The 13,701-nt window shown below is 44.1% G+C and overlaps 1 protein-coding gene across 2 annotated transcripts in view; it reads left to right on the top strand.

The window, feature by feature from the left end:
• LOC105493944 (cyclin B3) overlaps positions 1-13,701 on the top strand; it is an 86,819-nt gene that overhangs the window by 62,328 nt on the left and 10,790 nt on the right. For both annotated transcript variants that reach the window (XM_011761989.3, XM_011761982.3), the window contains exon 9: positions 11,958-12,095. In XM_011761989.3, the coding sequence (XP_011760291.2) occupies positions 11,958-12,095 (138 nt within the window). The remainder of the gene's footprint in view (positions 1-11,957; positions 12,096-13,701) is intronic.

Here is a 13,701-nt window from a genome sequence, read left to right as displayed (position 1 = left end):
GGTTTTTAACTACCAGGCCTGGAATGCAGTGCCGCGCTGTCTGACTACTGATTCGCTTCTGTCTTTTCTTTAACTCCTACTTTTTCTTTGAGGCAGAAATTGGTCATAAGACAATATGAGGGGTGGTCTCCTCCCTTATTCCCCCGCTTTGAGAACCTCACTCATTAGTGGGAGTTCTCACTTTCATCCTCACTACCTGTGTCTTTTTGCAAGACAGATTGATAGTGATTCATATAGTACACTTGTGCTGAAGCATTTTGGTGAACTAAGGTAGCGATGAAGCTTTTTATCATTTGAAGAAGTACAGGTAGCAAACAAGGGAGTAGTAAGCAGGTTCCTATTACTATTATAACTCCTGTTATAAGAGTTTTAAATCCTCCTAGCGCTGGGAACCATTTTCCAAACATGACCCCAAGATCAAATCCATGCCACACTTGCATGGGCATATGTGCCAGTTTTGTCATATCTCTATGTCTTCAACTACTTGCCCTTGATCATCTGTATGTAGACAGCAATTAGTAAGGTTAAATTGCCTATAGACCTCTCCTTCAGCTGCTAGCAAGTAGTTGAGAGCCAATCTATTTTGATAGATAGCATTTCTCATCTGAGTTTCTTGCCAGGCCAGAATAGTCAAGGCTCTGCCAGTTTTATTAGTGATGATTTCTAAGACAGCTTGTAACTGTATGATTCAGTTGAGCATGTAAATGGGGGGGTCCAGTATCCCCACAAGCTGTCTTGTGCCCAAGTAGCAGGCCCATAATATTGTATGATTCTCTTGGGACCATTCAACATCTTTCTAATTTCCTGTAGCTATGCTTCTCTTTTTGCAGGAAGCATGGACATGGCAGCCCAGGAGTTCGCCTGTTTTTATAGGCAGTAGGAAGAAAGATGGTTTAATAGTGCCAATAACACAACTGCCTGCCCACTGGTTGGGTAATTTGGTGTAAGCTCTATGCCCAAATATCCAGTATAATTCAGTGGGGGCTGTCCAGTCCTGGTGGGACTCTGGGTGGGTCCACACGGTTTGCAACTTCGGGAATTTACTAAATGGATTCCTTTCTGTGTGATTTGAACTCCACCAAGTGACTGTTTTTGTGGTACCATTATACAGTTTCTGTCCCAGACAACTAAGTCGTCCTACGGGGTGAGTGAATTCTTTTCCTTCTCTAGCTATGCAATATTGTCCAATAATTGAGGCTTTTAGGATGCAGAAATTATCAGGGTGATTCTTTTGAGCCGGGAATTCATCAGGAACTGGGTCTGTAGGTACTAATTCTCGGGCTTCCTATGGCCATTGATCTCCCATTACAGTTCCTCCACATACATAACATGAAGTGACATTGAGAGACTGGGCTACATACTTGGCTAATTGCAAAAACAAATTTCTTGTTTTTCCTGGAATTTCTGGTACTGGCACATGTAGTTCATCATAGAAAGTTTGAAACACTGACTCAGGAGAGCATTTGTAAACTTCTCCTCGAACTAAGATATTTACTCAAGGATCCAGTCTGGCCCCACTGATTCCTAAGGCCACATGCTTCCCTTTTTTCCAGCGAGCATCAAGGGGATTGGTTATTACCAGCTCTAAGGGTTACATTGTCCCTTAGTATAGGAAGGGCCACTTTTTCCTTTCTGAAGGTAGACTGGATCCTTTTCATTTTTTATCCAAGTGGCGCAAATGACACAAGACCAGTATCTACATTCATTTCCACACAGTCTTAATTCATGAAAAATGTACTTATTTTCAGTCATATAGCCTTTTTCCCAATCAAAAGAGCCACATCGCCTTCCTAACTCTATTATTAATGACAGCACAGGCATCAAATTTCAAGATTATGCATTTGGGCACTCCTTTTTCTTCTGTTTTGGCTAATACTTTACTTGTATCATTTACGAGTCCCCACCAGGCTTCAGTCCTTAATCTTATTTCAAAAACTCTGGATATGAGAGGCTCAGAGGGGTCATAACACACATCTAGGTGGTCGTTTCCTGGGCTACATACCGTGTACTGGGTGTCATTTTATAAACATGTTCCTTTTAAAGTTCCTAGGCATTCATAGTAACTATAGAACAGAAAGATTGTTTTAACTTGTTGCACTACCTCAGTAACCTGATGTATATACACTGAGAGCAGTCCTCCATGCAGGGAAAATCGGTGGAAGTTTTTACTATACAAGTCCAAATTATAAGGAAAATGAGTCCCACGATGATTCCCCTCATGCTTTGGCCATGCGTAGACCAGTCAGCTTCTGGGTGTGACTAGAGCAAGTCTTGTTGTCCTCCTCAGAGTCACTTTGCAGGGGTTGTCCGGGCTCGGTTTTGCCTCCCAGGTTTCAGTGGCTGCAGGTTTCACACAGCTGTGGTGGATCCAGGCTGGGATTCCTTCTACCTTTACAGCCATGGGAGTGGTTAGGATTATGGTCTGAGATCCTTTCCACTGTGGCCACAAAAGGGCTACGTTCCAGTCCTTGATCCACACGTGATCACCTGGAGAGAAAGGGTGAACTGGGGAGAATAAGCTGACAGGACACCTCTCATTTACTCAAGTTGAGATTGTCTGTGTAATTTTTCCCAAAGCCTGTAGCTGTTGCTGTAACTCAATTTCACCTACCTCTCGGGGAGTGCCTGGAAGCTCCCATAGTATAGGAGGAGGCCTATGATACAGTATTTCATAAGGGGATCATCCTGTTTTCTTAGAAGGGGTGCATCTAATTTTAAACAATACCATAGGAAGGGCCTGCACATTTTAAACCTGTTTCCTGACATACTTTCCCTAAACTATTTTTGATGGTCCGATTCATTTGCTCTACCTTTCCAGAACTCTGAGGTCGGTAGGTGGCACGTAGCTTCCAAGTGATTCCTAATGCCTTTGCTGTCTTCTGTACCAAGTCAGCCACAAACACCAGCCCGTTATCTGAGCCAATTTGTGAGGGCAGTCCAAACCTAGGAATAAGATCTCAGAGAAGCACACGGGTTACTTCGTAGGCCTTTTCAGTTCGTGTTGGATAAGCCTCCACCCACCCAGAGTAAGTACACACAAGAACCAGCAAATACTTGTTACCTCCACATTTCAGCATTTCTGTGAAATCTACCTGAAGATCCTCAAGAGGAACTGCTCCATAAGCTTGTGTGCCAGGTGGAACAGTGGGGCCTTGCCTCGCATTGTGCTGTCGGCAAGTAATGCACTGTTGTGCTACTGCTTTGGCAAGGGCTGGCAAGTGTGAGATGTAGTGGCCTACATCTCACTGTACTGGCCTAACAACTTTTCAAGTGACTCTTGACCTAGATGAGTGGTTTCATGCACAGCCAGTACGACTGTGGCTCCCAGCAACTGTGGCACAGCTACCCTCCTATCTGGCAGTCTGATCCATACTTCTTTTATTACTTGCCCCCATTCTGTGTGGAAAAAGTCTTTTTCTTCCTTACAATAGGTAGGTACCAGGTCAGGTGTTTGAGGGAGTAAGGGGGCTGCTACTGATGTCTGATAAGGGGTAGATGCTGCTTTTAGAGCTGTTGAGTCAGCTTGGGAATTTCCTAAGGCCACTGAGGTGGAGGCTCGCTGGTGTCCCCTGCAGTGCATGACTGCCACCTTCTAAGGTTTCCACACTGCCTCTAATGATTGTAGAATTTCGTGTTGATATTTTATGTCCTTTCCCCCAGAGTTTAAAAGGCCCTTTTCCTTATATAATGCTCCACGCATTGGAGGGTTAGCAAGGCATATGGAGAGTCAATGTAGATGTTTACAGTCTTACCTTCACTGAGTTCTAGAGACCGAGTTAAAGCAATGAGCCCAGGCTTCTGGGCTGAAGTGCTCTGTGGCAATGGTTTGGCTTCAATGACAATGTCCAAAGTTACCACCGCATATCCTGCACATCTTTCTCCTTGTGGGTTGATGAAGCTGCTCCCGTCCATGAATAACTCCCAGTCTACTGATGCCCATGGCTGGTCCCAAAGGTCAGGTCTGCTAGAATAAACTGAGTCCAACACTTCTACACAGTTATGCTCAACCGGGCTCTCTCATACTGGGAGCAGGGTGGCAGGATTTAGGGTGTTACAGACTTCAGTGGTTATGCGGGGATTTTCACATAGCAACCTTTGGTACTTGGTTAATCTAGCATTTGTTAGCCAATGATATCCTTTGGTATTCATCAAAGTTACCACAGCATAGGGGGGCCTTTATGTTGAGGTTTTCCCTAAGGGTTAGTTTATCCGCTTCTTGTGGTAACAGGGCCGTCGCTGTCAGTCCCCTTAAACATGGGGGCCAGCCTTTGGGAACCCCGTCTAGTTGTTTTGAGAGATAGGCCACTGGCCTTGGCCAGGGCTCCACAGTCTGGGTTAAAACTCCAACTGCCATTTTTTCTCTTTCTGACACATAGAGTGTAAAGGGCTTTGTCAAATCTGGTAGTCCTAGGGCTGGGGCTGACATAAGTTTTTCCTTTAACTCACAAAAGGCTTGCTGTTGTGGAGGCCTCCATTCAAAAAGCTCCTGGTTGCCCCTCTTTGTAACCCTTTACAAAGGCTTGGCTAGTACTGCAAAGTTTGGAATCCATAATCTGCAAAACCCCACAGCTTCTAGGAATTTCCTTACTTGCCTTCTGGTTTTGGGTTCCGGTGGGCTGCAGACAACCTGCTTTCTTTCTGACCCCAGGCTGCCCTCCCCTTTCCGAATAGTGAATCCCAGATAGTGTACCTGCTGTCTGCAGATCTGAGCTTTCTTCTTAGGCACCTTATACCCACAGTCCTCCAGGTGCAGAAGCAGGGCATCTGTCCCTTTTGTGCACCCAACTGCTGTGGAGTGTCCCAGCAGAAGGTCGTCCACGTACTGGAGCAAGCCTAGGTCTTTAGCAGGAAACTTTTGCAGGTCTCGAGCCAGGGCCTTCTCGAAGATAGTAAGGTAGTTCTTGAATCCTTAGGGAAGCCGGGCCCGAGTGTACTGAGTAGTGACACCTGACTCCGTATCTTTCCACTGAAAGGCAAACAGCTTCTGGCTCTCAGGAGCTAGTCTGATGCTAAAGAAGGCATCTTTTAAGTCCAGACAGGTAAACCAGCTGTCCTCAGCTGGCAGCAGCCCTAACAATGTGTAAAGGTTAGGAACTGTAGGGTACAGAGTCACTGTAGCCTGGTTGAGCAAGCACAAGTCCTGTACTGGCTGGTAGTCCTTGGTCCCTGGCTTAGGGACAGGGAGGAGGGGGGTGTTCCATGGAGACTGGCAAGGAACTATAATTCCAAAGGCTTTCGAGTGCTTGAGATGAACCTGGATTCCTTTGAGAGATTCTCTGGGAACCGGATACTGCTTTTGTCTAATTGACTGGGCCCCAGGCTTAACTTCTATGAGTACAGGGGCTTGGTTGACCGCCAGTCCCAGAGGATTATCCTCCGCCCATACTTGGGGCCATTGCTTAGCTAGAGCTGGTTTAATCTCTTGGCCTGGCTCGGTCAGCAAAGTCTCCATTCTTCTTCCCTGGGGACCGTAAGGGCCATGATAACTCCTGTTCCTGGTAACTTTAGCTTGTAAAAAGCCCTGTTTTGTAAAGGAGATGGTGGCTCTCAGCTTGCTAAGCAAGTTTCTTCCCAGCAAAGGCAAGGGACAGTCAGGCATATATAAGAACTGGTGAACTATTTCATGTCCCCCCAGTGAGCAGGTCTGAAGTAGACAGAAAGCCTGCTTAGTGGAAACTCCTGTTGCTCTGATTACATCAGTGGTTTCTTGTTTTTTTCTAAGGGGGCAACCAGGGTGGTCACTACTGAATGTTCAGCACCAATATCAACCAAAATCTTAATGTCCTTGCCCCTAATTGTAATCCTGACTGTGGGCTCCTTGAGGGCACTTGAGCCTGGCCCCCTTCAGTCTAATAGCCCTTCAGCCAGATTGAACAAAGCACCCTCGTCTTTATCTGAGGTCTTTTGCTCCAAATCACCTTGCTTTTCCTTCAGTTGGGGACACTTATCTTTCCAATGTCCTATTTCCTTACAATAGGTGCATTGGTTTTATTGCAAGCGTGGGCAATTAGATTGGGTATTCTTCCTAGAACCCCCATTTCCCTGTCCTTTCAGGGGAATTCCCCTAATGGCCGTGGCCAGTAAGTCAATGTTTCACCTGGCCTGGCGTTTGTCTTCCTTGTGGCTTTCTCTGGGACTTGTTGCATCTCTATTCACAAACACTTGATTGGCTATTTCCAGTAACTGTGAGGTATTCATACCTGCAAACCCAGCCTGTTTCTGCAACTTTCTCCTGATACCTTCCGCGCTTTGACTAACTAAGGCCGTATTAATCATGTGCTGATTTTCAGGGCTATCTGGATCAAAAGGAATGTACATAGAGTAAGCCTCACACAGTTGTTCATAGAATTGCGCTGTACTCTCCTCTTTTCCTTGGATGACCTCAGAGACCATATTTACATTTGTAGCCTTTTGAGTCTTTTTCTTTAGACCTTATATCAATGCCTCACGGTACTGCCTTAGCCTCTCCATGTCTGGCCCCTCGTTCAGGTCCCATTGGGGGTCTGTTCCTGGCAGCTGAATTCTTCTATATTCTTGGGGGTTTTGGTAATTGACTGGGATGTGCTCCTCTAGCCACTTAGTTGCCGCCTGGAGCACCCTTCGCCTTTCATCTGTATTAAAGAGGTACATGAGCAGCTGGTGGCAATCATCCCAAGTAGGATTATGAGTCTGTATAATAGTTTGGAGCAAGTCAATTAAAGTTTGAGGCTTTTTGGTGTAAGATGGAGTATTATTTTTCCAATCGAGGAGGTCAGCAGAGGTGAAAGGTTGATACACAAAGGCTGCCTTTTCACCATGTGTCCATCCTCATCTACCCCAGTATATCGCTGTTCTCTCAGGGGCATTTGGATTTCAGTTTTGGGCCGTAAGTGAGCTGCCAAAGGAGGAGTTTCTCCCACAGCTTCACTTCTTCTTTTGTCTACTCTGGGTGGTCTGGGAGTATGGATATCTCGTGGAGGTGGAGGTGCTGTGGGCTCAGGAGTGGGGAGCCCTTCCTCTCAATAAGGAGGAGGCACTGCTGATACCAATTCCTGCCATGATTCTTCTGGTGTTGGCTCAGACGGGACTTTTGGCGCCAACTTCCCTCGGTGGGTGGACTGACAACCTTCCTTAACTAACTGTCCCTTTGCTACTAGTACTGCTGCTGCCTGTCCTCTTAACCACTATGGGGGATCTAAAACTAGCTGTAACCAAGACTTTATATACAGGAACTGATCTGGGTGCCCTGGCTTACAGGTTACCCTGTGCCATACCTTCGAGACAAAGGATCTGTCCAGGCTTCCTTCTGATGGCCAACCCACCTCTAATGCTGGCCAGTCTATCTCACACAAAGTTCTAAGTTTTCCTGGTGTCATAGTAACTCCATAGTCTCCCTTAAATCCCTTTTTGAAATTTTTCAACATAGTTCCTAGTGGGATAGGCTTACTTTGTGCCTGACCCATGTTTCCTTGAGACAAAACACCACGCTCACACCACATGCACACCACAAAACAAAGAACGGGTAAAGAGGGCACACACACACTTTTACAGTTTGCACCAAACCAGAATCAAAACCAAAATCAGAGTATCAAGAAATCCAAGCCAGGTCAAAACCAAAACCAAAGTATCAAGCAATCCAAGTCAAGTCAAAAACAAAAACCAAAGTGCCAGTACAGACACGTCATGGGTGATTAGGCCATGCTTCCACTCAAATGGAGTGGCCAAGTTCCAAAGACCAGTCTTACCAAATTTCAGATGTCCGGACTCTTAAGTGCCAGTTCCTTCCTGGTATTCAGCCACTGCATTGATCCTCCACAGGGGCCTGCCATGCACTGCTCTGGTGAGGCGTTCCACTGGGGCAATTGCCTACCCGGGAGCACTCTCAGGATCCACGTCGCTCAAACTGACTGGAGTCCCCCACAGGGATGTTCCACAGGGCAGGCCTAAGCCACCTAAGGGGCTGCCTCGACCATCCATTAATCACCTCGCTTCCCGGTCAGGGAACCAAGAAATGTAGCAGGATGAGCCGCGCACAAGAACCCCTCAGACACCAAGTTGTGGAAGGGCTTTATTCAGCTGGGAGCGTTGGTGGACTCATGTCTCCAAAAACCGAGCTCCCTGAGTGAGCAATTCCTGTTCCTTTTAAGGCTTACAATTCTGAGGGGGTCCATGTGAGAGGGTCGTGATCGATTGAGCAAGCAGTGGGTATGTGACTGGAGGCTGCATGCACCGGTAATCAGAATGGAAGAGAACAGGACAGGGATTTTCACAGTGCTTTTCCATATGATGTCTGGTATCTATAGATAACATAACCGGCTAGATCAGGGGTCAATTTTTAACTACCAGGCCTGGAATGCATACTGACTACTGATTTCACTTCTGTCTTTTCTTTAACTCCTACTTTTTCTTTGAGGCAGAAATTGGTCATAAGACAATATGAGGGGTGGTCTCCTCCCTTAACAATATAGCCAAGTTCTTTGCTAAGGCATATAACAAGGGTGACGTTTGCTGTAGTTCCTAATAAATTTCTCATTTCCATCTGAGGCCTCTTTAGCCTGGACTTCACTGTCCATGTCAGTATCAGCATTTTGATCAGCATTTGGCCATTTAACCAGTCTCTAAGAAGTTTCAAACTTCCCCTCATCTTCCTCTCTTCTTCTGAGCCCTCCAAATGTTTCTATCCTCTGCCCATTTCCCAGTTCCAAAGTTGCTTCCATATTTTCAGGTATCTTTATAGCAGTACCCCATTCTTTGGTACCAATTTTCTGTGTTAGGCAATTTTTGCACTGCTGCAAAGAAATACCTGAGACTGGGTAATTTATTCTAAAAAGATATGTTAATCCAAAATCTCTGAGACAGGTCTCAGTCAATGTAGAAAGTTTATTTTGCTTCCATGACACAGCCTCAGGAGGTACTGATGACATGTGCCCAAGGTAGTCAGGGCACAGCTTGGTTTTTTACATTTTGGGGAGAAATGAGACATTAGTCAATGTATGTAAGATGTACACTGGTTCACTCTGGAAAGGTGGTACAACTCGAAGTGGGGAGGGGGCTTCCAGGTCATATGTAGATAAGAGACAAATGGTTTGCATTCTTTTGAGTTTCTGATTAGCCTTATCAAAGGAACCAATCAGATATTCATTTATCTCATTAAGCAGAGGGATGACTGAATAGAATAGAAGACAGACTTGCCTTAAGCAGTTCCCAGCTTGACTTTTCTCTTTAGCTTAGTGATTTTGGGGTCCCAAGATTTATTTTTCTTTTGCAGAGGCTTAGCTGGGCATAGTGGCTCATGCCTGTAATCCCAGCACTTTGGGAGGATTGCTTGAGGCCAGGAGTTTGAGATCAACCTGGGCAACGTAGTGAGACCCTGTCTCTCAAAAAAAAAAAAAAAAGAAGTTTAATTGATTCACAGATCTGTAGGGTGTATAAGCATGGCACTGCTATCTGCTTGGCTTCTGAGGAGGCCCCTTCAGGGAGCTTGTACTTTTGGCAGAAGGCAAAGCAGGAGTAGGCTGTCACATGGCAAAAGCAGGAGCAAGAGGGTGGGGTAAGGTGCCACACACTTTTAGACAGCCAGATCTCACAAGAACTCACTATTGCCAGAACAGCACCAAGCTGTGCAGGCTCCATTCCCATAACCCAAACACATCTCACCAGGCCACACCTCCCACATTGGGGATTACAATTCAACGTGAGATCTAGAGGGGACAGCATCCAAACTATATCAGGCACCAATAGGAAACTAACATAGAACAGGTTTCTGAGTAGATCCAAGGCCATATTCCAGAAACAATAAGAACTGTTTCTTAGTATTTCTGTTATTCAGAAATTTAATGTGTGTATTGCTGAACCATTGTATTTGACCATCTTCAGACAATCATTCATCCATGAAAATACATGTCAATTTCAAGTGCTTCTCATTGACTATTTTTTGGATCATCTAGGTACTAGATGTACTAGATTTGGATCATCTAGGTTACTCATCAGTCATTAAGAGTAACCTATACAAGGGGAGGTCCAATTAAGTGAAACTTACAGGGAGGGTAACGTCACTCAATATAAGGGAGAATTTTCTGTTAAAGCCATTCAAAAAGACATTGGGCTATATTTGGAGGTTTGTATGGCAGGATCTAAACAATTACTTGGTAGAGATGTTAAAGAGAATATTCATGCATTGGTTGAGTTGTTGGATGAGGACAGATTTTATTCTTGAATCCTAAGCACCCAAGGGGTTGTGAGGAAGAAGCATCACTGAAGATTGGGTGGGACTCTTGTGTATAGATGTGCAAATTATTCCTGTACAGCGTCTCTAGCCAAGACTGAAACCGCCAATAGAATCTAGCTCACACTTTGTTTGCCAAGCTGTGCATTCTGGCTATGGGGCTGCTGTGCCCTGAGGTAGCAGTAGCCTTTGGCTAATTCATATAAAGGTATTATCTACTTGATAAGATGTATGCTTGAAGGGCTGCATTCACCCAAAGAAGGCACTTTTTTTCTAATTTGCAGAAAGGTACTGCACGGGCCAGCACAAACCATGGGACTAGGGCTATAGGAGATGGTTTCTTGGAGTTGGTGAAGGCAAGACAAGGATACATAAGAAAAAGAAACTAGAAATCAATAGCAGGAGGAAGTTGGGAAACTGTACAAATACATGGACATTAAACAACATGCCCCTGAATAACAAATGGGTCAATGAAATTAAGAAGGAAATCAAATTCTTGAAACAAATGAAAATAGAAATACAACATACCAAAACCTATGGGATAAAACAAAAGTGGTACTAAGAGGAAAATTTATAGCAAAATTTTATTTAAAAAGTAGACAAATATCAGCCGGGCGCTCACACCTGTAATCCCAGCACTTTGGGAGGCCAAGGCGGGCGGATCACGAGGTCAGGAGATTGAGACCATCCTGGCTAACACGGTGAAACCCCGTCTCTACTAAAAATACAAAAAATTAACCAGGCGTGGTGGCAGGCGCCTGTAGTCCCAGCTACTCAGAGGGCTGAGGCAGGAGAATGGCATGAACCCGGGAGGCGGAGCTTGCAGTGAGCCGAGATCATGCCACTGCACTCCAGCCTGGGGGACAGAGCCAGACTCCATCTCAAAATAAATAAATGAATAAATGAATAAATAAATAAATAAATAAAATTTAAAAATAAATTTTTAAAAAGTGGACAAATATCAAACAATCTAACAAGGCACCTTAAGGAACTGGAAAAGCAAGAACTGCTTTAACCTAAAATTAGTAGAAGGAAAGAAAGAATAAAGACCAGGGCAAGACTAAATGAAATAGAGACTAAAAAAAAAAAAAAATGCAAAAGATCAGCAAAATAAAACGTTGTTTTTTGAAAAGATAAATAAAATTGAGAAACCATAAGCTAGACTAAGAAAAAAGCGAGAGAGAAACCAAATGAGTCAGAAAACGAAAAGAAGGGAAGGGGGTTATATTATTAATACTTTAATCCCAGTCTGACTTCTCCAGTCCCTTAGCTCACTTCTGAATTGTGCTACTCCCAATTGATATATTCTAATAGCATATCTAGTTGGGAAGAGAAAGTAGTACATGAATAAACTAATAAATGAGTTTCCATATTTCAGAGCTAAATAAACATCTCCTTTGGGAGGTCACTGTACAAGTTGGCAGCAAATGGAGAAAGCAAGAATCTAAGTATCAGAGATCAAAGGGAGAGGATGTGTCCACTCAAGGCTTTTATAGAGAAGGCAGAGCATTTCTCTCTGATTTGTAAGGCTGGTCAACTACCCAAATGTGTAAGGATAGATAATGCCAGTGTCCTCAGAGGCACAGGAGATATACACAGGAATCTAGCTAAAGCAGTTTCTGTATTCGTAGAAGAGTCCCAGCTAGCCAGGACTGTTCTTGATGTTGCAGACAGTCCAGGCAGCTAGATCTGTCTGGAGGTGACTTTGGAGCTGGACAATATGCAGATCTGTGTCGTGTGTGTATTCCTCCAGGTGTCCTTTGAGATGACCCATGAGACCCTGTACTTGGCGGTGAAGCTGGTGGATCTCTACCTAATGAAGGCAGTATGCAAGAAGGATAAGTTACAACTCCTTGGAGCCACTGCCTTTATGATTGCAGCAAAATTTGAGGTGAGCCTGAGTCCCTATGGCCTGGAGAACTAATCAAGTTTCCGTCCAACCCAGTGAATGAATATATATTCATATATATTCATTGTTATGTGCTGCATAACAATGTTTTGGTCAATGATGGACTGCTTATACTATGGTGGTCCTGTAAGAGTATAATGGAGCTGAAAAAGTCCTATCACCTAGTGACATCTTATCTTTTGTAACGTTGTAATGTAATGCATTACTCATATGGTGATGCTGGTGTAAACAAACCTACTGCACTGCAAGTCATAAAAGTATAGCACATACAATTACATACAGTACATAATGCTTGATAATGATATAAACTGTTACTAGTTTATGTGTTCACTATACTTTTAATTGTTTTATTATTATTGTATTAGAGACAAAGTCTCGCTCTGTTGCCTAGGCCGGAGTGCAATGATGTGATCATAGCTCACCGTAACCTCAAACTCCTGGGCTCAAGGAATCTTCCCACCACAGCCTCTCGAGTAACTAGGACTATAGGCATGCACCACAGTGCCTGGCTAAGTTTCAGAAATTTTTTTGTAGGGGTGGCGTCTCATTTTGCCCAGGCTGGTCTTGAACTCCTGGCCTCAAGCAATCCTCCTGCCTTGGCCTCCCAAAGCACTCGGATTACAAGTGTGAGCCACTGTGCCTGACCCGCTTTACAGTATACTATTACTTATTTAAAAAAAAAAAAAAAGTTAACTGTAAAATAGCCTCAGGCATGTCCTTAGGGAGGTTTTCCAGAAGAAGGCATTGTTGTAGGAGATGACACCTCCATGCATGTTATGAGCCCTGAAGAGCTTCCAATGGGACAAGATGTGGAGGTAGAAGACAGTGATATTAATGATCTTGACCGTTTCTAGGCCTAGGCTAATGTGTGTGTTTGTGTCTTCATTTTTAATAAAAAAGTTTAAAAAGTAAAAAGTAAAGCTGGACATGGTATTTCAATGCCTGTAATCCCAGCACTTTGGGAGGCTAAGGCAAGAGGACTGCTTGAGCCCAAGAATTTAAGACCAGCCTGGAGAACAAAGTGACACCCCATCTCTACAAAAAAATAAAAAAGATTAGCTGGGTATTGTGGCACATACCTGTGGTCCCAGCTACATAGGAGGCTGAGGCAGGAGGATCCCTTAAGCCCAGGAGGTTGAGGCTGTAGTGAGATTTGTTCAAGCCACTGTATTCCAGTCTGGGTGAGAAAACGAGACCCTGTCTCAAAGAAAGCTTATATAATAAGGATATAAAGAAAGCAAATATTTTTATACAGCTTTATACTGTGTTTGTGTTTTAAGCTGTTATTACAAAAGAGTCAAAGTTTTATAAAATAAAGTTACAGTAAGCTAAGGTTAATTTATTATTGAAGAAAAAATATTTTTTATAAATTTAGTGTAGCCTAATTGTACAGGTACAGTGTTTATAAAGTCCATGGCAGTGTACAGGAATGTCCCAGGCCTTGCCATTCACTCACCACTCACGCACTGACTCACCCAGAGCAACTTCCACTCCCACAAGCTCCATTCATGGTTAGTGCCCAATACAGGTGTACTGTTTTTAAATCTTTTATGCTGTATTGTTACTGTACTTTTTCTATGTTTAGATA

The sequence above is a fragment of the Macaca nemestrina genome, chromosome X (genome assembly GCF_043159975.1).
Source record: "Macaca nemestrina isolate mMacNem1 chromosome X, mMacNem.hap1, whole genome shotgun sequence".
NCBI classification, from domain to species: Eukaryota; Metazoa; Chordata; class Mammalia; order Primates; family Cercopithecidae; genus Macaca; species Macaca nemestrina.
Note: the sequence above shows the minus strand (reverse complement) of the source record. Positions and strands in the feature narration are given on the sequence as shown.